Below are 24,627 nucleotides of genomic sequence, written 5' to 3'. Positions count from 1 at the left end.
TCACAAATCAGCTATGTCTAAACATCACACACTGCCATGAGCATGAACTTATTTGACACACAGTAGTACAGTGTGAGTGTGTGTGTGTGTGTGTGTGTGTGTGTGTGGGTGGTAGCATTTTCAAACCGCTAGCACCTACTCTACGGTTACATCCGGGAATTTTTTCCTAAACCTAATTACATCTGATCTGGGTTTTCGCCACGGTGACCGTTAGGTTTTGAGATTTGAATTGTTCCGCGTGCATGTCAACTCGAGACTGGGGGGGAAAAACTGCGTTGTTATGGAAACGAGTCTCCCTTTACGACCAATCGTAAAACAGAATGCGTAATGGGGAAAGGGGGAGAGACAGGGGGCTCTTTCTTCTTTCTTTCTTTCTTTTCTCTCTCTCTCTCTCTCTCTCTCTCTCTCTCTCTTCGTCACAAGTGACGCGGTGAAAGTGTAAACTCGAGCGAGAGGACAGATATCTGCACCCCCACAAACAAAAGAGCGTTTCGGCGGTTTAAGACGCTCCCACAAGCGGTAAAGTGGATCTAATCTAACATCTAACTTTTTTCCCCTGTTAGAAAGTTTGTGGACACTCGGGAAGGCGTTTCTATGGTAACAACTATCAAGAAAACCGGTTGTAAACACTGGGATAAACGATTCTGATAATGACATTTTCGCTTTGGTGTTGTTGTTGATGTTTAATTTGTAATGTTTACAGTATAACCGCGTTCTTGAGCAGTGAAGACCTACCTCCACACTCTGATAAATGTGGACCGGAAGTGAGTGTGTGAAACGCAACGTAACGGCTAGCGCGCGCGCGTGAGCGAGCGAGCATGGGCACCTGGCCTGGTCCAGCGGTGTTCTTGTTGTGTTTCGCGGTGGCGCTGAAAGCTGAGCCCGCGTGCTGGCAAGCCGTGCTCCGGTGCCACGAGGAGCGCGAGTGCGAGCTCGCCTATACGCAGTACATGGCCGCGTGCGACGGGAACATCCGGGGCGCGCTGCGCCGCTGCCCGAGTCACTGCGTCGGCGCGCTCGTGAGGTTAAACCAGACGGCTCGCGGTCCGGATCTGGAGATGTGCGACTGCGGGGTCGACCCGGAGTGCCGGCGCGCCAAGCGAGCCATCGAGCCGTGCCTGCCGCGCACGCACACTCGCGAGGCCGGCGGTATCGGGTGCACGGAGGCGCGTCAGCGCTGCGAGGACGACGCCGTCTGCCGCGCGGCTCTGTCCGCGTACCTGGCGCACTGTGGACAGTTGTTCAACGGGAGGAAGTGCTCGGCGCGATGCAGAGGCACCATCGAGCAGCTGCGTCTGCTGCCGGACGGCGCCCTGCTCGAGCGCTGCGTGTGCGACGGCGTGGAGCGACCCTTCTGCGAGGTGGTCAAGGACAACATGAGCCGCCTGTGCGCGCTCTCGGACCGCGAGCTCGCCCCCGACCAGGATGTCCTGGATGACGTCTACGAGGACGAGGATTACGAGCTAAAAGTGGAGCGCGAGGTGGACACCGGTGCTGTGGTTTCGCCTTCACGTGCCTGGCGTTCCTCGGGTCATCTGGCCCTGTTCCTCGGGTCACTCGCGCTGATCTTGGTCGGGGTTTGAGACGCGAAAAAGTTCTTCTGCGCATGCCCAGAACATAATTACTCACTGTTAACTGCGATTATACAGTATTGTTCCGTATCGCGATATGCACTGCGATATATTGGTGGACCCTTTATGTTCATGATTAATGATGGGCCTGCATTGTTCTCACTGGGATTTGCATGTACTGGGTCAGTCATCCAAAAACACAAAAACAAATCAGTATCCAATAAAGCAATTACGGAGCATCTGTAACGCCAAAGACCGGTAATCACGCAAAAGAACAACTCGCAACTGATGTACTGTCTGTTGTGGATTTTGTTTTGAAACATAAGAAATGTTCCAAGAGTGAAGCTATAATCCTGGACCACTATCATAACGCCTTCAGCTTCACGATTCACTGACCCAGAGCCTTCAGTACCTAACGTGAGAGAGAATAAAAACACAAGCGATACTATACGCGGTCTTTCTCTGACTTTACTCTCTGTCCTTACTTCTTGTCTGGTTTGTTTAACCTAAGTGCTTGCTGAAGTGTGTCTTTTTTTTTTTTTTTTTATTTGAAGTAAGACTTAAGACAAACAGAGATCTCGAGCACCGTGTGTTTGAGTACCACTCAGTGCCTGTTCACTCATTGTTGGGATGATTACACTTCAAATATTTGCAGTGGACGGCCGGAGAAAAGAGCAGCTTTCAGGATCGAGTTGTTAAATTAAGTGGAGAGGCTCTTCACAGGCTAATAAATATCCCCTTCCACTCAGTCTCTCTCTCTTACACACACACGCACACACTCTCACTCTCTGTCTGTCTGTCTGTCTCGCCTTGGCTCAATGAATCATCCCCCCGGGGTGACCCTTTTCCTCTCTCCCTCTGTCCTTTTCTCCTTTTTTTTTTCCTTCCCTCCCCCCAAACCTAGAGGAAATACTTGATCTCACGCTCTCTCTCGCGCACGCTTTCTCTCTCTCTCTCTAGGTTCTGAGTTGGGCCTTTGTTTCTGGTATAATGTGGATTTCTTTTGCACAACTGTCTTGTAAGAAGCCATTGTCCTTTTTGCTTGTGATTTGTGAGAAAATACAGTCACGTTCTGCTTTAAAAAATGTAAAAGCAGTAGTATCTCTCGGTTTGTTTGTAAAGGTCGTGAGTCTGCCGAATTTTTGGTTTTGTTTCTTCGAGAAGGCACACAAACGAACGATATCTTACACATCCGCTTGTAGTCTTCAGAAAGACGGAAGGTTTGTTTCTGGCCCAAAATGCTTCGATTTAACTCACCTATCTGTGTGGGTTTTTTTTGTTTTTGTTTTTTTTAATTCCTACATTTTGAAGCTTCTTGTCATGAGCATTTTAAATCGAGACGTAACCGCGTTAGGTGCGTTAACTTTTATAGTTTAAGTATTGTTGAAATGACTTGTGTTAAATTGCCATAAATGTTCTATGTACAGAAAGCAATATATTTATGTTTTGGACTTATGATGTAATAAATTTTTATGTGAGATATTCCAGTAATTGGCTGTGCAGTTGGTTTATATAGTAGGAATATGAAACGTTTTGTAAATCTTAGTTAATTAGTAGAATAATAATACAACTACTAAAATAGAGCTGAGATAAAAGCTGGTTTATTGTAAAGAAGATTTTATTCTTTAGATATTCTTCACTTAAAAGTGGGGAAAAAAATAGTGGCTGTGTTATGCAACAGGGGGGCATTTATTTATTTATCTGGTATGGTTTGGCTCCACGTGTCCCCTTTGAGGAAAACGTCAATGCAATTTCATCGTTTTTATCCTACGGAGAAAAGGACATTTCTATCCTGATGGGCGTGGTCTCTTCCAGGATGTCTCCGCCCCTATCCACACAGCACAATGTCTGAGGATGAAAATGATATGAATCATACTCTATGGCCTTCACACTCACTAGCACTAAACACAGCTGAACATCTCCGGGGGATTTTGGAGTGATGTGTTAGACCACGCTCTCCATCACCACCATCAGAAAAGCGATGCAGTTCCACAGATGTGCAGAATCCACACGTTACAAGGCACATTGATTACGTTTACATGGACAGCAGTAATCTAATTATTGACCTTATTCTGAGTAAGACAATAATGTGATTAAGGTGTTTACATGAGTCGCTTTTAGAATACTCCTGTCATGTTCCTGTTTTACATGTTTTAGAACATGATTAGATTAACAGCCCGCGTCATTACGTCACCGCGCCACGCCGTCCGACGTCCCTCCAGAATTTCACGTATCAACATACAGTTCGTCTTCGTTATGGTACCGTATACAGTTTTGGGTGTTTTTATTTATTTTTTTTACGAACGCTTTAAGTGCAGTTAATTATTTGTCATGCTGTACGTGCTAATAGACAACTGCTTGAAGCGGTGGGTGTGTCCCAAATCGCGTAGTTACCGTCTATATAGTAGCCGAGATGCATGAATTTTTCCCCACTACAGGCCTATGGTAGGAAAGTATGCGATTTGGGACACAGCCGAACTCTCTTATTCGCCGTAAAACGTAAAACGGCCGTGTGTGATCGTGTCCTGTCGCAAAATGCGGTGAAAACTCCCACAAGACGTTCATAATGTGATTAAGGTGTTTACATGTCACTACTACACGTCCATAATGCGATTAAAACAGGAGTACTCCACCTGTCTTAATTAGATTAGAGCTTACTTCGATTATGACCTTGATTAAATTAAGGTAAGTAAAAATTGCTGTTTACATGCTAGTTTCTTAATTAGAGTATGGTCTTAATCGGATTAAGAGTGGATTATTGTTGTCCATGTAAACGCAGCTATTGACGCTGTTCTGCTGGCTCGTAGTGGTCCAACGCCTTACCAATACACTTTATGTTGTTGTTTTTTTTTTTCTCCACCCTTCTCTATGTATGCGCTTCTGTCATGTTTGCAGCAGTCTAAGTGATGAAGCGTGCAATTTTGCTGTGAAAACAACTCTGCAGAAACATCTCGGTCTCTCTCCCGCCCTCTCCCCCCTCGGTCTGCTTCTGGGAACAAAATCAAAACAAACAAAAAACGCAGGAGAGCTATTCGCACTCAAGACCTGGGCCTTGGTGTCTCATTTATCTAGATGCTGGGACAGACCAATAGATCACCCTTCCCCTTATACACACAGCTCTAGAGTCCCTGAGAAATGGTCGTTTCAGATTTTACCGTCTCGTGGGAACAATGTTCTATTCATGACGGCGACGTCAAAGTAAGACGGATACTCTGTGTAGCGAGATGAGGTTTTCACCCATTCCAAGGTTTAACCCTTTTAGCTTTGTCTTCTGGAGGACATTACAGTCCATACACCACACGCAGCCAATTACAACTACAGCGCTGCCTTTTGTGTGTGACAGAACGGCACAACGCGTGCCAGTGGACAGTATGACTATGTAGGAGAGTCTCACAGACGTTCCCTGCAAGCTGAACCAGTGCGAGACCGAGATAGGTATAATCACATGTTCTGGATGCAATCACCATGCATTTGAAAAGAAGAAAGGCTTTTAAGAGGCATTCGGAAAGGTGAAGTGGTCTCGATTAATTACTTACGAGGTCGACTGCAGGTAAACAGGGTGTAGTTTCCCAAAAGTGTCACAAACTTAAAATCATCTTAACTAGGCGAGAGAGAGAGAGAGAGAGTGTTCAATGTGATGCTCACTCTATCTTTGTGCTGCAATGATTGTTTTTGTTGTTAGGATTGATTTTATGGTATTTACATTTGATATGTTTGCATTGTAAGTAAGAGAGTAGAGTTGAATAGCTTTTTAAGAATGAAAAACCTGCGGTTTTGTCTAAGTCATGTTTGAGGATGGACATTGGATTAGGTGTAACATGGTCCATTACTGAACTTGAATTTAACACGTCTAATCTAGGAAGAAGATTCACTCCCCTGGTAGATGAATGTGTGTTAGAGGGGTATAGAAACCAAAAAGAATTTAATTCAGTAAGTCCACACACAGCAACAGCATTTGCAGAAAGATTCATTTATTCCCTGTAATCAAACACAATAAATTATTACAGCAAAAAAGAAAAAAAAATATATATATATATATATAAAGGCCTCAACAGAAACCCCTTTAGACATTTTTCTTACAACACTCCAGTGCTTTAAGTGATCTGTTTACCAGTTTCAGAGCTTCCCTTCGGTTTTTTACTGCTGCATTACCAATCTAAAGTGTTACCCGGCGGTGTCTGAGGCAGGCGGACAAAACGGTACGTAACTCGATGTGTGGTGGCGCAAAGTAAATGTAAGAGCAGAACGAGAGGGGAGGAAACCACATAGTTCCAGAGCCACGTTCACCATCACACAGCGCACTTGTTATGTGGATGAGCTGCGGTGAACCCCACTGCACTGAGGGGAGAGGAGGGAGGGGTGTGTGTGTGTGTGTGTGTGTGTGTGTGTGTGTGTGTGTAAAAGCGAAGCGATACAGCGTGAATGAAAACGAGTGCTCTAATGATTCATTTACTTCTGTACAGTAGATGCAGATTTAGGTTTCTTTTCTTCAGTTTGTTTTTTTTTTTTAGATGTCAGAATATTCAGAATGCCCTATACTCCAGACTAGAGGAAAGAGGAAAAACAAATCACATACAGTACAGTAACGTGGAAATAATCCGTATAGATATCACTCCAACCGACTACTTTCACTTCTAAACGAACAGTAACGACGCAACAGCTTGTGTCTGCTGTCGCGCGGTCCGAGGGCGGAGTCAGTCAGTCTCACGGGGATTCGATCAGATTGTCTCGGATCCGAAGTGCACCATCACGGCACCGATCTGGTCATGTGATGTGACTTCTGAGTCTGAACGTTCCCATGGTTACTGCAGGCAACAGGCTGTGGCCACACAAAACAGCAAAGCGTTACGGGTCTCCAGTGACTGTAAGTTCACTAGTTTTGCTGCACAGACTTCATGCGAATGGCGAATCGTTTAGGTTCAATGGAAACAGACACGAGCACACGTTACACTTTATTACGCCACAGTGTTGCTCATTTCTCAATTCAGAAGGTGTCGATTCATATTCTAGAACAGCAGCTCTGACTAGTTCTTGGTGTTAAGTCAAATGATAGGTTTATATTAATGCGATCGTTCTCATGATACATTGCTGTTTCTACAGTAACACCTCATTAATATGGATGCACCACAATATCCCAGACTAACACTAAGCTGAATTTATTTGATTTTTTAAAACCTGCTATTTAACACAAACCAACCAGCATTTTTGGAAGGAGTCTCCGGTGTCAGTCAGTACGTTTACACAGACAACAATAATCCGATTAAGATGAAAATCTGATTAACAAACGAGCATGTAAACAGAGATTATTTATCCTTTGACGCTTGACAACATAAATCCATTTCAGCGTGTAATTTTCATGGATAATTCTTTAATTCGACCTGTTTGTGGTGTGTAAGCAGGACACTGATGTGGTATAAAATGTGTTAAATGTGGTGCACTTACACATTCGCACAGATTCAGCAACCGGATCTTTATCCAGCGAGACATCTGTCTGGGTTTCTCGCATCTACACACACACACACACACACACACACACACACACACACACATACCAGTGATTTAACCCCTTAATCTCTTGGCTTATTGTGTAGATAGTAAACTTAAAGCACATTATTATTATTCAGTAATGCTGAGTAGATCTGAGAGTGAGGAGTGTAAGACTGTGTACGAAGTTTAAAAGACATGAATTAGGAGCTGTGTCTTTTATTACAGAAAGAACATAAAAGAGTTAAGACCGATTAATGAACTAAATTAGATTCTCTATGTGGATTTTCCATTCAGAAACCCGTTGGAGACTAAAGCAAGCTTTCCAAAGCAGACTTTCTGGAAACCGTGAGTTTACCTTGATCTGTTTTTTAAGGTACTCGGCTCTACTCATCAAACTCTTGATCTGAAAGAGAAAACAGGAAAAACTGAGAAAATCGGAAATAGTTTCAATAATAACCTTATGCCACATTGATAACGTATCATCGAACGTTGTTTTCAGGTGTCGTGTGCCGTTTGAAAGATTCTACAAGATCTTTCAAACGAAGCAGTTACTGTACTGTTCGCATCCTGAAGTGGATTATTTTACTACAGCAGCATGTCCCGATATCTTTTAGTCCACAGCAATTTATAACCCAGCGATTTTACACATCCAAACTTTTATTATCTTACTATCCTCCAAAGATCCTCTTGGTGAAGATCTTTCGTTGACATTAACATTGTTTGAAGATAATTCATGCTAAACTTAAAAACCCTCAACCTAAAACTTTAACCTTAGTAGCCAAAACGTTAATCTTATGACTCATTTAAGTTTTTTCAAAGCTACAGATTTTTTTATTAAAAAAAAACCCAAACATGTCTATTATGTGAAGACCTGGTGATTTGTGAGGATGTTTGATATTATTGTGAGGACGTTTAGTCCTTTTTGGTGTACGGTGAGAGAGAGCGAGAGAGAGAGAGTGAGAGAGAGAGTGAGAGAGAGTAAGAGTGAGAGAGAGAGCGAGCGAGCGAGAGAGATAGTGAGAAAGAGATAGCGATAGAGAAAGTGAGAGAGAGCGAGGGGGAGATAGTGAGAGAGAGAGAGTGAGAGAGAGCTATAGAGAGAGAGAGAGATAGCGAGAGTGAGCGAGAGAGATATAGTGTGAGAGAGTTAGAGAGAGATAGAGTGAGAGATAGTGAGAGTGAGAGAGAGAGATAGCGAGAGTGAGAAAGAGAGAGAGAGCGAGAGTGAGAGAGAGAGAGCGAGAGAGATAGAGTGAGAGAGAGTGAGAGAGAGGGAGATAGCGAGAGTGAGAGAGAGAGTGAGAGATAGTGAGAGTGAGCGAGAGAGATAGCGTGAGAGATAGCGAGAGTGAGAAAGAGAGAGAGAGAGATAGCGAGAGTGAGAGAGCGAGAGAGATAGAGTGAGAGAGAGGGAGATAGCGAGAGTGAGAGAGAGAGTGAGAGATAGTGAGAGTGAGCGAGAGAGATAGCGAGAGTGAGAGAGAGAGAGCGAGAGAGATAGAGTGAGAGAGAGGGAGATAGCGAGAGTGAGAGAGAGAGTAAGAGATAGTGAGAGTGAGCGAGAGAGATAGCGTGAGAGATAGTGAGAGAGAGAGATAGCGAGAGTGAGAGAGAGAGAGATAGCGAGAGTTAGAGAGAGAATGAGAGATAGTGAGAGTGAGAGATAGTGAGAGTGAGAGAGATAGCGAGATTGAGAGAGAGAGATAGCGAGAGTGAGAGAGAGAGCGAGAGAGTGAGAGAGATAGCGAGACTGAGAGAGAGAGATAGCGAGAGTGATAGAGAGAGCGAGAGAGTGAGAGAGAGAGCGAGAGAGTGAGAGAGATAGCAAGAGAGTGAGAGAGAGAGCGAGAGAGTGAGAGAGATAGTGTGAGTGAGGGAGAGAGAGAGAGAGAGAGTGAGAGAGATAGCGAGAGAGTGAGAGAGAGAGCGAGAGAGTGAGAGAGAGAGCGAGAGAGTGAGAGAGAGAGAGAGAGAGTGAGAGAGATAGCAAGAGAGTGAGAGAGAGAGCGAGAGAGTGAGAGAGATAGCGAGAGTGAGGGAGAGAGAGAGAGAGAGTGAGAGAGATAGCGAGAGTGAGGGAGAGAGGGAGAGCGCTGCTTTTGGTTAACGCGGCCACATCTGAATTTATTTAAGGTCTCATAAAACTTCAGATGGGAACACTCTAAAAGCCACACTTTCTTTCATCATCTTTCTTTCGCTTTCCTCCTCCGTACGAAGCTTCTGTGTTGAACAGAACCGTGTTTGTGTTGTATTCTGCAGCCTCGAAACCTAGACACAATCAAACTAATGAAAGCGTGTTGCCTCCTGGCTCCAGTCTCATAACAAATAAAGCTCTTAACTAGTGTGGTTTCTACAAAAGAAAGGTGAAATTATAACATCTAAACACACGCTAATGTTCTGTATCAGAGCTGCATGGCATTACTGACTCACAATAATGTGGCCTGAGGTGCGTCAGGGCTTCGTATACTAACGCACTGGCCGGCCATTTTAATAGGAACACCTGTAACGGCGCACATTTACGCATTTATCCAATTAGTTAATCGCGCGTGCGTCACATCATGCAGATGCAGATGCAGGTCAGGTGCTTCAGATAACGTTCACATCACACATCAGAGTGGGGGAAAATGTGAGCTGGACCAGTTTCGGTGAGCCTGTCAGCCACTGAACCATGGCTTCCTGTTCCTCTGCGTTCTGAAATGCTTTTCTGCTCACCACGTGTGTAAAGAGTTGTTACGGTAACCGAAGAGTTGTTCTGTTTCGTAGCTGTAGCCTTTCTGTCAAACCAGTCTGTCCGTTCTCCTCAACAAAGTGTGTCTCAGCCCACAGAACTGCCGCTCACCGCATGTGTTCTTTGTTTTTCGTACCACTCTGTGTACGAAAAACTCAAGAGGCTGTACTAAGTGAAAACTGCAGGAGATCAACCATGCCATGCTTCTCACTGAGATCACGTTTATCCCCCGTTCTGATGTCTGATTAACCGAAGCTCTTGAAATATGCGCCGATGCAGGTGTTCCTATTAAAGTGACTGGTGAGTGTATTATAACACACGATAGCTAGACAGCGCAGCATCTTGACTCACCTCGTTATGGAGCAGCTCTCTCCTGCGGCCTTGAGGCTCGGCTGCACGTGCAGGGAAAGAGCGAGAGGACAAAATCACTGATCGTGCCAATTTATTTTCACCAGAACTACTGATTTCCAGCTAAGGTTTTAACTCTCCGTTTATTTCAAGACTTTAGAGAGATTTTTCCTTTTCAAACAAGGCTCTATATTCAGTATGATCACAAAGGTTTTTATAAGGTTACAAAGCCTGTGGATAAAGACGGCATTAATAACTCATTAATAGAATTTTTTTTTTAAATGTTACAAATCAAATGGGATATTTGACATTTTAAAAAGCTCATTTCAAGCACCTCTGACACGTCAAACACCTTGGGTATGGCTTTTAAGAGCAGATTAAGGACGAAACTTCACTTCCTTCATGATGAATCATTTGACGAGTCGTTTGATTCACTCAAGCAACGATTCATTTCAAATCCGCGTTGCGGGAAGTATCGAAAAGGTAAATAGTGTTAAACACGACAGCGTTACAATTCTAATCCAATTAGTCTTCCAGCTGCGTCACCGGCATCTTAAAAACCTTTCAAGCTTTTCCTCTCCTCTTAATTGTTAACAAGGTTTGGGAATCCATCACGGTCTTATTTCAACGCCATAGTGATAACTGATCCGAACTCGTTCCTGCCAACATTTTTGCTTGAATGATTCCTTTGCTCATGCTGTAATTCTGTGGGTTTGGGTGGTCTCAGGGTGCTGTGCAGCTCATTTTGTGCTCTGGGCCGTTGGCGCGAGCTCAGTGTACACTCGGAGATAACAGTTTTCATTTGTTTCCAGTATTTAATAACAGTGTGAGTGGAGGAGAGTGGAGCTGAATGGGATCCAGATGGCAGAGCAGCGGTACCACACACGCTGCCCTGGCACCGGCACGGCCTCGCTCCCTCCATACCACTCACTCCCTCTCTCACACACACACACACACACACACATCTGCTTTTAAACTTTCTCTCCAACTCGCCCTCTTTTTTTCCACATTCACTTTCTGAATCATTCTATTTAACCTCGATTCGGTCTCCTGCATCTTTCTCCGCTCTTCATCTATTCCTCTCGACTTCGCTCCTTGTCTCACTCTCTCTACTTCTCTCTTTCATTCTCCGATTCCCGTTTTTTTTTTTTTTTCTTTTAAATCTCTTTCCTCCTCCTCCATCTGTCGTTACGTTTAGGACCAACTCCAGCATGAGGTCATCAGCCAGAGTCACACTATAATAACAGGCTGGCTGCACACGCTAAGACAGGATATTAATCAATCTTCCTGTCAGCGTGCTCATTCAAACCTTTAAGCGGAGGTTACGTGGCTTGCTCGGACGTAACTGACCAATCCCAAGCTCCGCTTTATGTTTTGGAGTGTCCAGTCACTGCTTAGCAACGACGGTACCCGTCGTTATGTCGGTCGGGTATTTTAAAGCCTGATTTAAAAGCTCCAAATACGGTCAAAAGACACACCTGACCTAAACAGACACCCTGATAGAGCAGGACGACTTAAGATAATCAAAGTCAGCTCCGTCAATTCAGAGGTGATGCATTTCATCTGTAGTTTCGATGGTAATATCGTAAACAGGGAGTCCTTCAGCAGGAAAATAACTGCTGTATTGAATCCAGCTTCTGTAAATGCATATGAAGTGACAGAGTCAACATTTCAAATACTTTTTTGACTAGTATTGTTAAGTAGACAAATTAAATCGGCGCGAGTATGTCTTGTCAGCGTCTACTCGAAACCTTTCTGCTCTCCAAAATAACGTCTTGCGGTAGCCGCTTGACTCTGGTCTCTGTTATTCAGATAGCAACGGTAACCATGCATGGGCGGGGCTTAGGATCACTCAGTTCTCTCTAGAACATCGTTGTGAGTTATAGAAAGTGAGGGTCTTACCGGCCAGAGCCAAGAGCATCTCTCCCAAACTCTGCTGATACATATCCAGTGTTTCGTAGTCCTCCATCCCGCACGCCTCCTGTACGATACAGCAGGTTAGACGTACAGTACCCATAATGCACCGCAACAGATTTATAACGATTTAGAACTGGCGAACACAGAACGTCACCTTCGCTACAGCAGATGCAGCTAATTCCAGTGCAGCGAGTAAGCGTGGCTGGTCCCGGGACATTTCTGACAGGGAGAAGAAAGACAATCAGAGCCATGACCCACGAAACGGTCTAAATCTTAAGAATAAAGCCACTTTCTCGTTCGCTCCGAGAGAGCTGCCGTAATAGCGGAGAATTTCCTCCGCTCAGATTTTCCATGTCAGCTTCAATTCGGATTAAAAACCGCTCACTGATTCCAGACGTTTGCGTTTATTGGGAGGTCAGTGTGTGTGTGTGTGTGTGTGTGTGTGTGTGCGCTTTTATACTGGCTAGATGAAACACTATTTACCTCTCAGTATGTCCCGGGCTGACTGGGCTTTCTCAAAGCTGATTTTGTTGTCTGACGCCACCAGAGCTTTGAGTTCTTCAGCTCGAGAAACGTACTGCTTGACCTGTAAGAAATTTCATACGATCGTTGATTACGCTTAATCAGCAGCAACGTGGTTAACTTTATAGGCACGGAAACAAAAAAAAAAAACGATGCTAATCCTCTACTCACCCATCACGTTTTACTCACCTTCTGTCTCAGAGCCTCTTTCCTCTGTCTGTCTGTTTCATCTGAGCAAAGGAAGATAACCGATCAAACAAAACAGATAAAAATCAACCAATCACCAGCACCGTTACAGCGGGTTTCCTCCTTCACACGTTAAAACGTGTGTGCATACTATAAGTTTGGTGATACGATCGATATATTAACACCGCTGAGAAATACCTATCGTATATATTTAGAGAGCTTATTTCAGCATGTTTAGCATTCAGGAAGTACTGTAATGAAGAGTGGAAATGTGCATATGTGCTCATCCTGTGATTCAATCAAACTCTGATTCACATCCAGTTATTAACTGACTCGGATGTTTTAGAGCAAGGAAAACTCTAAACTCTGACTCAAATTAACCTCTCGGTTAATTCTTTACAAATATCGCCAGGTGAGTTACATCTGCACCTATGTTTATTTATTTATTCTATTTTATTTACTGTTACTGTTTTAACCTGGTGCATGATAACCGATAAGTATATATTTCTGCTGCGTATTATTTTTGTCAGAAATAATATTTTGTTACAGTATGTAAACCTCAGCAGGATGTCCCAAGGACAATATTCTTTGTGTGAGGCTTTCACTAGGACGCGAACATTTCCAGATCTTCCCGACAGCTTCCTGAATATCAACTAAAAATTCAAAGGAAAGTGATATTCGTGATATTATCATGAAGAAATTGATCTGGTTATGTTTTCAATCTCCAACCCCTCAGGTCAGTCTCAGGTCTCGGATCTGTCTCTTTTTCTTATTTAAAAAAAAAAAAAAAAAGAGGAATATTTCGTCTCGAACGAGGAAGTGAGATTGGAACGGGAGGAAGGGAAAGGCTGGTCAGTGTTATCACTGTAACGACAGGCGAGGATATTACACACTGCCCCTTTGAAAACGATATAACGCTTCAATTATAATAATTAAATCATTGATTCTGGGAAAACGCTCCTGCTCTGAAGTCTTCGGTTTTCTTAAAACGGATAGAAGCGGATAGAAATGCATAGAAGCTGATAGAAACGGATAGAAGCTGATATAAACGGATAGAAGCTGATAGAAATGGATAGAAGCTGATAGAAATGGATAGAAGCTGATAGAAACGGATAGAAGCTGATAGAAATGGATAGAAGCTGATAGAAATGGACAGAAATGGATAGAAACACATAGAAGCTGATAGAAATGGATAGAAGCTGATAGAAATGGATAGAAGCTGATAGAAATGGATAGAAGCTGATAGAAACAGATAGAAATGGACAGAAACGCATAGAAGCTGATAGAAATGGATAGAAGCTGATAGAAATGGATAGAAGCTGATAGAAACAGATAGAAATGGATAGAAACGCATAGAAGCTGATAGAAACGCATAGAAGCTGATAGAAATGGATAGAAGCTGATATAAATGGATAGAAGCTGATAGAAACAGATAGAAATGGATAGAAACGCATAGAAATGGATAGAAACGCATAGAAGCTGATAGAAATGGATAGAAACGCATAGAAGCTGATAGAAATGGATAGAAGCTGATAGAAACAGATAGAAATGGATAGAAACGCATAGAAGCTGATAGAAATGGACAGAAATGGATAGAAACGCATAGAAGCTGATAGAAACGGATAGAAGCTGATAGAAATGGATAGAAGCTGATAGAAATGGATAGAAGCTGATAGAAACAGATAGAAATGGATAGAAACGCATAGAAGCTGATAGAAACGGATAGAAGCTGATATAAATGGATAGAAGCTGATAGAAACAGATAGAAATGGATAGAAACGCATAGAAATGGATAGAAACGCATAGAAGCTGATAGAAATGGATAGAAACGCATAGAAGCTGATAGAAATGGATAGAAGCTGATAGAAACAGATAGAAATGGATAGAAACGCATAGAAGCTGATAGAAATGGACAGAAATGGATAGAAACGCATAGAAGCTGATAGAAACGGATAGAAGCTGATAGAAATGGATAGAAGCTGATAGAAATGGATAGAAGCTGATAGAAACAGATAGAAATGGATAGAAACGCATAGAAGCTGATAGAAACGGATAGAAGCTGATATAAATGGATAGAAGCTGATAGAAATGGACAGAAATGGATAGAAACGCATAGAAGCTGATAGAAACGGATAGAAGCTGATAGAAATGGATAGAAGCTGATAGAAATGGATAGAAGCTGATAGAAACAGATAGAAATGGATAGAAACGCATAGAAGCTGATAGAAACGCATAGAAGCTGATAGAAACGGATAGAAGCTGATAGAAATGGATAGAAGCTGATAGAAATGGATAGAAGCTGATAGAAACAGATAGAAATGGATAGAAACGCATAGAAGCTGATAGAAATGGATAGAAGCTGACAAACAGATAGAAATGGATAGAAACGCATAGAAATGGATAGAAACGCATAGAAGCTGATAGAAATGGATAGAAGCTGACAGAAACAGATAGAAATGGATAGAAACGCATAGAAATGGATAGAAACGCATAGAAGCTGATAGAAATGGATAGAAGCTTATAGAAATGGATAGAAACGCATAGAAGCTGATAGAAACGGATAGAAGCTGATAGAAACGGATGGAAACGCATAGAAGCTGATAGAAACGGATAGAAACGTGGTCCGTGCACGTTGCGTTCGTTCGCTTTTCATTTCGAATGAAACTGGGAAAACAAGATTTTATTAATTGTATTTTATTTTTTGAAGTCAGCTATTCTACAGACTATTCTCTGGTTATTGTCTCGATGTGCACTCTGGAACATTATTCTTTAAATAAAAAAAAAAAATCATTTAATAAATGGGTGGTTTGGGTGATTAGAATTTTCTGAAATGGCAGCACCTGCAAGCGTTTTTTTCAGCCGTCATATCGTCCTTCTTTACCGTCACCGTCCTGCTACGTAGTAATCCATTTTAGCAGTACATTAGCAACAAGCTACAAGCTACCCAGTACTCGCTGATACACATCTGAGTCATTCAAAATCCTTCGTTAAATTTTAACCCCCCCCCCCCAAACAGTCTCCATACCCGGAATGAATCTGTGAATGAAATTGTGAAAAACAAGCAAATATGTTTGGAATATGCATTGTTTTAGAGCCAAAAACATTTATGTTTGAACATCTCATTTGCATACGTGTTTGTCGTACGTAAAAAACCAATGAACGGAACATGCATGGACCTAATGCTTTTGGAAATTATTTTGTGATTGTGGTATAACGTTTCTTATATTTCCTCATCATCATACTTATAATTAGTGCCAAACTTCAGGTTGGTGGAATTCTATTAACAAGAATTTACATTCGAAGTACAGTATGTGGTGTGTGTGTGTGTGTGTGTGTGTGTGTTACAGTGAATAGCAGGCACAAAGTGCTCCAGCGCGCTGCAGTAGAGAGACAGAGCGGCAGCCTTCTCCCCCTCCTGATCCTTCTGCACCGCCCGCAGGACCAGCTCCTTCTGAGAGAGGCACAGAAGAAGAGAGAACTAAATGTGTGTTTAGCACGCTGGCACCGCTCACATCCAACGAGCGCTCGCGCAGACGTGTACGGATTTAATCACGCCGCCCGTGTTTACGCCGAGCTGCAAACGCGTAAGCAAACAAGACAAACACGGATCGTAAAAACGCCATGATCGTCCGCCAGAGTGTGTCGAGGCTTTCCAAGATCCAAGTGGAGCGGTCGTGGTTTCAAACAAACCCGTGAGAGCGTGTAAATGACTTACAGCAGACGAGAAGGACTGTTAGCGGAGGAGAGGCTTTAAAAACACACACTCAAACAAACACACCCTGTCTTTGAGATATTTACACACACATGCCCTCACTTGGCAATATCCAACCACACGCACATAATGAATTAATTTGTTCAAATAAGTCTTGAATTTCTATATACACACATTAGATGTCTAATGTAGTTCTATACGTTTTTCACGTGTTTATCTAAGAAATAAGAAACACAGGACGCACCGGGGGTCCGTGTTTTACAAAAATAAACAAACTGATTCTTTTCCTAACTTCAAAAAAAATAAGTGTTTTATTCCTCTTATACCACAACAATTTGCCACCACTATCAATATTCAAGAATGACACGCTTTTTTTTTATCCATTTATAGTTACATTTAACATTGTGGAACGTCCGTGAAAAATGTCCCAAAGTCCTCCATGAATTAAGACTTTCCCATGTCAGAACATGTAAAGGAGAAAGGCCTTACCTCTGACTGTTTTTTTAAAAAAAAAATTTTAATTATGCATAACATTTAAAAAACAAACAAAAAAAAATTTAAAGCGTTGTAGATATTACATGTAAGTAGATCGTTTCCGACACGCATTTAAGGAGCGTTTATTTATTTATTTATCTTAAACGGAGTTCTCTCGGACATATAGTACACTATGTAGGTCATACCATACAGGAAGTAGTGAGCACGGAGAGCGGACAGGAAGCCATTGGGGATTTAGTCGAAATTAGAAAATCGAGCCACGTTTCGACCTAGGATTACTGCGCGAGGATAAAGAAACTATGAAATATTAACGTTCACTATAGAGTCGGGAAATCGCCTGGTCACGGTTTTAATTTTTCATCTTGGATAGTTTACGTGAAAGAAACGCTTAAGAATTCTGAATTCTGATTGGTCAGAAGGTGTTGACAATGTTTGTGGAAGTATAAAATTATAGCACTCTGAGTAATAATCCGAATACAAAATCGTTTAAAATTTCTCACACACACACACACACACACACACACACTTACCGCCTTATCTAGGCTCTCAGAACTGGCCATGTGTTCCAGGTCCACAAACGGGTGAAGAAAGAACTCGTCGAATGAGATGCGTGAGTCTGGATCTCTCTCTAGCAGCCTGAGTAACAAATCCCGACAGTCTCGGGATACTCTGGCACCGGCTGGCAGCTGAATACCCCCCCCACACACACACACACACACACACACACACAGATTTGAATATCCACCTCAATCTTTTTTTTTTAATTCTAAAAAAACCCAAAAAACCAATCTGCACTGATTCAGCATTGCACGCTACAATAAACATGCACCAGTGTGTCTAATCCAGAATTACAATCCAGTTTGTCCAGCATCTGTTCTGCTTCACTACAGAGCTTACTGCTTCAATACACCGAACTGCAACTACTAAATAGGCTCCATGTCTTTCTCTGGGTTTAATTAAGGCGAGCACGGCACATCGGTGGACCTCACAGCTGATGTTTAATACTTCAAACCCCGTGCATAGTGGATCAGGAAGATCGTTTAACCTCACCTCGATGGGTTTATCGCTGCGGATTTTGTCCTCCAGTTCGGCGTAAGAGCGAGAAGCAAACGGGGCGCGACCGAATAACGCCTCTGAGGTAGAAAACACAAAAACACACACACGAGCAGGTTAAGAGTGAGACATAATCTAGCCGGTTTGCGTGTTTATTCTATTTCACACACTTAGACTAAGTATTCAGATACCTACCACTTCAGACAAAGTAGAACAGATTTCGTTATTCCTACAGTACAGTAGTTATACCACAGTACTACTCCATTCTCAATTCTGATTGGTCAGAAGGTGTGGGTTCATTTTCTTTAACAGCAGTAGTTACGGCTCGTGTCGGTGGACGCTCCCAATAAACAGATTTCAAAAACGTGTGCGACTCTTAGATGATACGGTGTCTGAACGTTTTCTGTAAAGAGACTTTTGTTTAACATTTACAGAAGGAGTCTCCAGTTCCGGCGCTTCGCAAACAGTCAGAGCTATAAGCTTTGGGATTTCTCAGTAATGTGACGAGAGAGGACGTTGAGAGGACGTTGAGGGAACGACTGCTTAGAGCCGTTATAGTGTAAGCGATAACAGGAAGTAAGTTGTTTCATGGACGTTTCACAACGTTAAAAAGTAACTATAAACGGATAAAAAATGAACAGGAGATGATTAGTGTTGGTAAATTGCTGTGTTATCATTTCAGGGCATGCTGTTATTGGAAAACAATCAATACCACCTGTTGTTGTTGTTGGGGGGTTTTATTGTACATAATTTTCACATTTTAAAAAGAATAAGCTTTTCTTTACGACAGCGTACAAAATAAAAACCCCCAAAAAACTGAGAACCTCGCCGTAAAAAAAGTTCTCTGGATTTTTCCTGTTCTGCACGGTTCCTCTTTGCTCTTGACTAATCAGATCAGTCTGTATGGCTTTCTGTTGAAACTTCCTGTAATTCCAGTCTAATTACAGGAAAGTTTGCCGTAGTTTTGCGATCCAGATCAAAAAAAAAAAAAAAAAAAGAAAACGCCCAAGGCTCTCTCACCATAAAGGATGACCCCGACGGACCAGAGGTCGACTCTGGCGTCGTACTGCCGCCGACACACGATCTCCGGAGCCATGTACAGGGGAGAACCTCTCAGGGAGCTCTGCTCGTCCCACGGAGACATGTACTGAGCGAAGCCGAAATCTACAGTGCACACAGCGAGAGATGAGGGGGAGAGATAATGGGAACGCTGAAAGAGAAAGCGATGAGCAAGGACACGCTTCGGTCATGGCTGTTGCTTTGAGATTTGCCGATTAACTTTCAGATAAAAGTTCATTTCATATCAGACATTCAGGGCTACCGTGATCCAGCAGGGCTCTGTGTAGTGCTCAGCTAACACCGGGGGAGGTTGATTCAGGTCACATGACTTCTGTGTTGGATGAATCCCAAATGACTCGCAATTTACTGTTTACCTAGATGGTACGCTTACAGTATATACGCAGTAGGAAGGTAAAGATGAAGCTTCTGAATAATTAATACGGAAATAATAGCATGAGTGCAACATACTCGAGAATTTTCTACATTTCTACATGACCTAATACATCATCAGATTTTCACACAAGTCCTAAAAGTAGACCACGAGAACCCAGTTAAACAAATGAGACACAAATATTATACTTGGTCGGTTATTTATTGAGGAAAATGATCCAACATTACATAGCTATGAGTGGCAAAAGTATGTGAACGTCTAGGATTAGCAGTTTAATTTGAAGCTGAAACTAGAGTCAGGTGTTTTCAATCAGTGCGATGACGATCAGGTGTGAGTGAGCGATCGTCCCGTTTTATTTAAAGAACAGGGATCTATCAGAGTCTGATCTTTAGTCACAACACAAGTCTGCGGACGTCTATCATGGCGCGAACGAAGGAGATTTCCGAGGACCTCGCGATAAAGAGCTGTTGACGCCCATCAGGCTGATTTTTGGGTTCTCGTCGTCTACTTTTTAGGACTCGTGTGAAAATCCGGCGATGTTTTAGGTCGTGTTTATGCAGAAATGTCTTTCAAGCACCGCTGTAAATATCCGCACTGATTTTAGTTTGGCTTTTACGCCGAGTGTGTGTGAGTGTGAGTGATTCTCTCTCAGTAGCTGAAGCTAACAACTAACAGGTCACACTTTACATGTGCATGAGGGCTGGAACATTTCTAATAACGCTGCACAGATAACAAATACAAAATACGTCAGTCATTTCTATTAAAAAAAAAAAAAAAAAAGGCATGTTGTAAAGGTGTGAGATTTAAGACAGCAATGCCCCATACCGTACACTACTACAGTAAAGACTACGCTTTCGTTTGTTGGAACTTTCTAAAATACAATAAATGTGGTGAAGTTTTAAATTATATTTTAAAGGACGACTTCCTTTCTCATAATTAGTTTAAACCACAGTAATCATAGCCGAGATAAAGCCGTTACTGAAGATTTATCCATCTATCTATCGTACCTGTAACTTTATCCTGGTCAGGGTTGCTCTGGTTTAAATGACTTATTTATGGGTTTATATTTTAGGAAACAGAACCAACTTAATTCATTAGGAAATGTCACGAATAAAAATAACTGTATAAGTGAGTAGGACTGGGATTCTAAATAAATAAATAAGTAAATAACTATTACACTTATCAGAGATAAAGCCTGAATCCTAAATTCTGAATCTCTGCATTAAAACCTGGCTGAGATTTATTTATTTTTTTTTTTAAACCCTTAAAATTCCAATGATCCTTAATATAAAGTCTTCCTTAGAACATGGAAATTATTTCCTGGGAATTAGTGATCGGTCTGCAACCTCGTTTTCACTTCTTGTCCTGTGTACCTGCTAGTTTCAGGACGTTGCCACTCAGCAGGATGTTCTGGGGCTTCAGGTCCAGATGAGAGATGTTCCTTTCATGGAGGAACTTCAGGGCACAGGCTGGACATGTAATATAAAATAAATAAATAAATATTTTTTTTAAAACACAGACGTACAGTATATTAACCGTGAGCTTATGCGCTCACACTGCTTGTTTACCGACCAGAACAACAGCACCAACTGCTGTACAAACCCTCTGAAAGCCACTTGGCTCAACTGAGCTTCCGTGTGCTGGTGTACACACATGTGAGCCTCACCCATCTGCTGCAGGAAGAGACGCGCCACTCGCTCGGGGAGAATCCGCCGGCTCCGGATGAAGCGTGACAGATCTCCACCAGAGCACCACTCCAGAATGAGGTAGATATTCTCACTGTCCCACTGCAACACACACGTTTACACTGTTTATACTGTATATGTACTGGTCATTTTAGATTCCTTTTATTTACATAACAAGCGTTCATCATTTTTTTTTTTAAGTGAACCTATTATGGTTTTTCAAATATTCCCTTTCATGTAGTGTGTTATATATGTCGCTGTTTGTGAATGTAAAACATCTGCAGTTTCAAAAATCAAAGCACACGACATACAGAGTTATCAACTCCTAAAAGAAGGAATCGATTCTGAACAGCTGAATCGAGTCGTTAGTGATTCCAGACTTTACTTCCTGTACTAACCTACGTAGGTTTGTAACAAAAAGCCATCTGTTCTTCATCTCTGGTCTTCATCTGCTGCTCGCTGACAGACGGAGCTGAAACTCGTTACGGTAGTGGGCGTTTCTTTTTCAACACACGCTGACAGCGCTAGACCAGTCAGAACAGACTGGGACATCTGACCAATCAGAGCAGAGTACGCTCTCTGAAAGGAGGAGTTTATAGTGAATCATTTAGAACGAATCATTTAACGAGTCGTTTGTGACACTAGGGGGAAAAGGGTAATTCTGCAGTTTAAATTATGAGCACGTTAACGTGTTTTTTGTTTTTTGTTCTCTGATTCAGCCTCGTTGGATGTCGCTTTGCGCGAATGTAAATCGCAAAACCGTGTTGGACCTCACTCGCCGGAAACGTTCAGTTCTACTAAGCATTTCTGCCTCTACCTGGAAGTCCTTAAGCTGCACGATATGCGGATGGCGCACGGTTTTCAGGATCTCGATCTCCGTCAGCAGGTTCTCCATCGACGACTTGTTCAGGCTCTTCTTGCTGACCACCTTCACGGCCACGGCTTCCCTGTTATCCGTCTAAACGGACAAACACAAACAAATAATACAACCTCTTCCGGTTTCAGTCCAGCGTGAGGATTAGAACAGTGTAACCAGACAACGTGTCGGACGATCCTGTACTTCACAAAGCATGAAGGAACGGTCTCAGTTCTCTCATTTCGGGGTTCCTAAGCCTGCTCCTGGACGTCTCTGGAGCGATTCGACGCGGTGGTGTTCAAGTTCTATAAAATTCCGGCTGAATGTCCAGTGACAACAGATATACCTTTTCATTCTTAACCATCAATAGCTATAAATAAGATAATTCGCAGCGATTATACTTTCGCACTAGTGCTTCACGTTTCCACTTGACTTGGTCAAGAGCCACGAAGAGATCCGATATCGGTTTTGAATTGGACACGAGGAGAATAAACACATCCTTCTCTGTCTATTCATCTTTAACCGGTCTATTTTCATTCTTGACTTTTCTTCAACCAAGGTAATTAAAACGAAAACTGCGTGAAATCTCTTTTCTTTCTGATCTAATATCTCTAGCCGTGCAGCCCGTCTCTGGTCTGATGAGCTTCCTTCAGCTAAATAAATAACTCTTTAAAATACATTTATCAGCTCTGCTAGAGTATTTTTTTGTTGTTGTTGAAAAATATTGTTCTGCCCACTGAAACACTTTTTTTTTGTTGTTGCATCTTCATCAATGGACAGCATCCATTTCTACTAACCTCAGGAGTACTATCGATCAGAATCAGCACTGCTACGTGTTACTGGTTTGTATCCGGCGTGTTTGTGCTTAAATTATCACTAATCTGTACGTGACGCTAAGCCCATAATGGAGAAGGTTGTGATCGGCGCATCATTACAGTAAACGAGTATAACGAACCAGAAGGAGCAGCACCGATGGAACCCTAAAAGCTCTAAAAGCGAACGCGGAGCGAGGAACGAGAAGCTCCGGAGACCAGGAGAACGAGAGAAGAAGAAAAAATAATAAACGTAAACGAGAAGCACAAAAGACAAGCATGAGAGAAAGAGCAAAAGTAAACGCACCCCCCACAAGGCTGGCCTAGACGAATCAACACAGATGCTGATGTCGCTTTATGAGGATAATTATTATTTCTTTTTATTTGCAATTTTGCTATGCACGGTCCAGCTATACTGAACCGACTAATGCTTCAGAGGTCTCATAAGTGCAGCAAGGAGATGGAGGAACTCAAAGGAGATGGAGGAACTCAAAGGAGATGGAGGAACTGAAAGAGAGATGTGCAGTAGGGTGGAGCCTGAAGGAGCAGCACTGAGGGAACCCTAAATGGAGAGGCTCTGTGCTTCTCACCTTCCTGTAGGCTTTGTACACCGTGGCGTAGGTGCCACTTCCGAGTTTCTCTGTGAGCAGGAAGTCCACGAGCCTCGGCGGGGCAAAGCTCGAGGCCATGTTACCCCTGCGCGTGACATCCAACACTTCCTAAAGGGAAACAGGTCATAACATGTCTTAATAACAGGCTTTATGTGTCGACAGAATGCTGGAATGAATCAGCAGGTGTTCACCAGGTGCAATGCGGAACCGTTTTGTTTTGTTTTGTTTTGTTTTGTTTTTCCCCTGCTGCAAAGTGAATCTGCACATTTATTTATTTCCCCTTCAAGTTCATCTGCAACTCTACATGCGAGGTCACTTCTTATATCGACGACCCTGCTTTAAACCGAGACTTCTGAACCCGACAAATTTATTTTCGTTAGCGTTCTTCTTACCTTAGCTAAATTTTGTAGCCGCAATGGCTCTATGAGTAACTCCTGTGCAGTGTTTTCTTTCCTGCCATGTTTACTGTCAGTTAAAAATGACGTCAAAGGCGGGCGGATCAAAACACCCAATACTGCCACCTAGAGGCGAGAAAAATAATTATTGTGTCGTCGAAAAAAGAAACCAAAAAAATCATTTTAACCAGTATTATCAAACAATAAGTTAATATACAGATATGCAATATAATAATAATAACTTATTATTATTATTATTATTATATACCAAATGGGAGCATTTTCTGCATGTTGTGTACGGGATTTTTGTTACTGTGAGTACTAGACTGTATACTATAATGTCCACAGGAGGCCGCCATGGAAACGAGGTGACGTCACACCAGTGCCGGAAACGAACTCCTAATATACGATATTTATTAATTATATTAAACGTTACATAAATTTAGATTTGTTTCAAGAGCCATAACAGTTTTTTTTTATATAGATATATGTATATATATATATATATATATATATATATATATATATATATATATATATAGTTTGTCAATAAGTTTTCGGCACAAGAAATATATGTATTTTTTTAAACGGAAGAGACCTTTTTGTAGTCCTTTTCACGAACTACTTCCAGTATCCATTAACTTGCGTCCAAAGTTGTTTAAAACGAATTAGTAAAACAATACATACCACAGATTTCGCATTTAATTCGAAATCATACGTCCATAAAACACTAGATATGTCTTTACAGTTATTAAAATGATCTGAAATACATGAGAGAGAGAGAGAGAGAGAGAGAGAA

General features: G+C 42.2%; 2 protein-coding genes across 5 annotated transcripts; one reads left to right on the top strand and one right to left on the bottom strand.

Moving 5' to 3' along the window:
* Window positions 1-269: 269 nt before the first annotated feature.
* On the top strand, window positions 270-3,058 carry si:ch1073-459b3.2 (growth arrest-specific protein 1). 2 transcript variants are annotated; one of them, XM_053623625.1, is made up of 2 exons: window positions 270-519; window positions 704-3,058. In XM_053623625.1, exon 2 carries the CDS (start codon window positions 819-821, stop codon window positions 1,581-1,583), a length of 765 nt encoding a protein of 254 aa, XP_053479600.1. In that variant the 5' UTR covers window positions 270-519; window positions 704-818; the 3' UTR covers window positions 1,584-3,058. The 2 variants fall into 2 exon arrangements, with proteins under 2 accessions (XP_053479600.1, XP_053479601.1); XM_053623626.1 differs by having other exon boundaries at window positions 270-597.
* Window positions 3,059-5,525: 2,467 nt separating this feature from the next.
* On the bottom strand, window positions 5,526-24,626 carry ulk3 (unc-51 like kinase 3). 3 transcript variants are annotated; one of them, XM_053623621.1, is made up of 18 exons: window positions 24,516-24,622; window positions 23,826-23,954; window positions 23,413-23,541; window positions 21,972-22,112; window positions 21,136-21,256; window positions 20,843-20,938; window positions 19,040-19,183; window positions 18,017-18,099; window positions 17,497-17,652; window positions 16,105-16,210; window positions 12,763-12,803; window positions 12,535-12,637; window positions 12,206-12,270; window positions 12,037-12,115; window positions 10,138-10,178; window positions 7,414-7,461; window positions 7,014-7,077; window positions 5,526-6,390 (listed from the first exon to the last, which is right to left on the bottom strand). In XM_053623621.1, the coding sequence occupies exons 3-18, from the start codon at window positions 23,509-23,511 to the stop codon at window positions 6,374-6,376; spliced, it is 1,404 nt and encodes a 467-aa protein (XP_053479596.1). In that variant the 5' UTR covers window positions 23,512-23,541; window positions 23,826-23,954; window positions 24,516-24,622; the 3' UTR covers window positions 5,526-6,373. The 3 variants fall into 3 exon arrangements, with proteins under 3 accessions (XP_053479596.1, XP_053479595.1, XP_053479597.1); XM_053623620.1 differs by lacking the exon at window positions 24,516-24,622 and adding an exon at window positions 24,097-24,216; XM_053623622.1 differs by lacking the exon at window positions 23,826-23,954 and having other exon boundaries at window positions 24,516-24,626.
* Window position 24,627: the final 1 nt, after the last annotated feature.

Source organism: Ictalurus furcatus, chromosome 4 (genome assembly GCF_023375685.1).
Source record: "Ictalurus furcatus strain D&B chromosome 4, Billie_1.0, whole genome shotgun sequence".
NCBI classification, from domain to species: Eukaryota; Metazoa; Chordata; class Actinopteri; order Siluriformes; family Ictaluridae; genus Ictalurus; species Ictalurus furcatus.
Note: the sequence above shows the minus strand (reverse complement) of the source record. Positions and strands in the feature narration are given on the sequence as shown.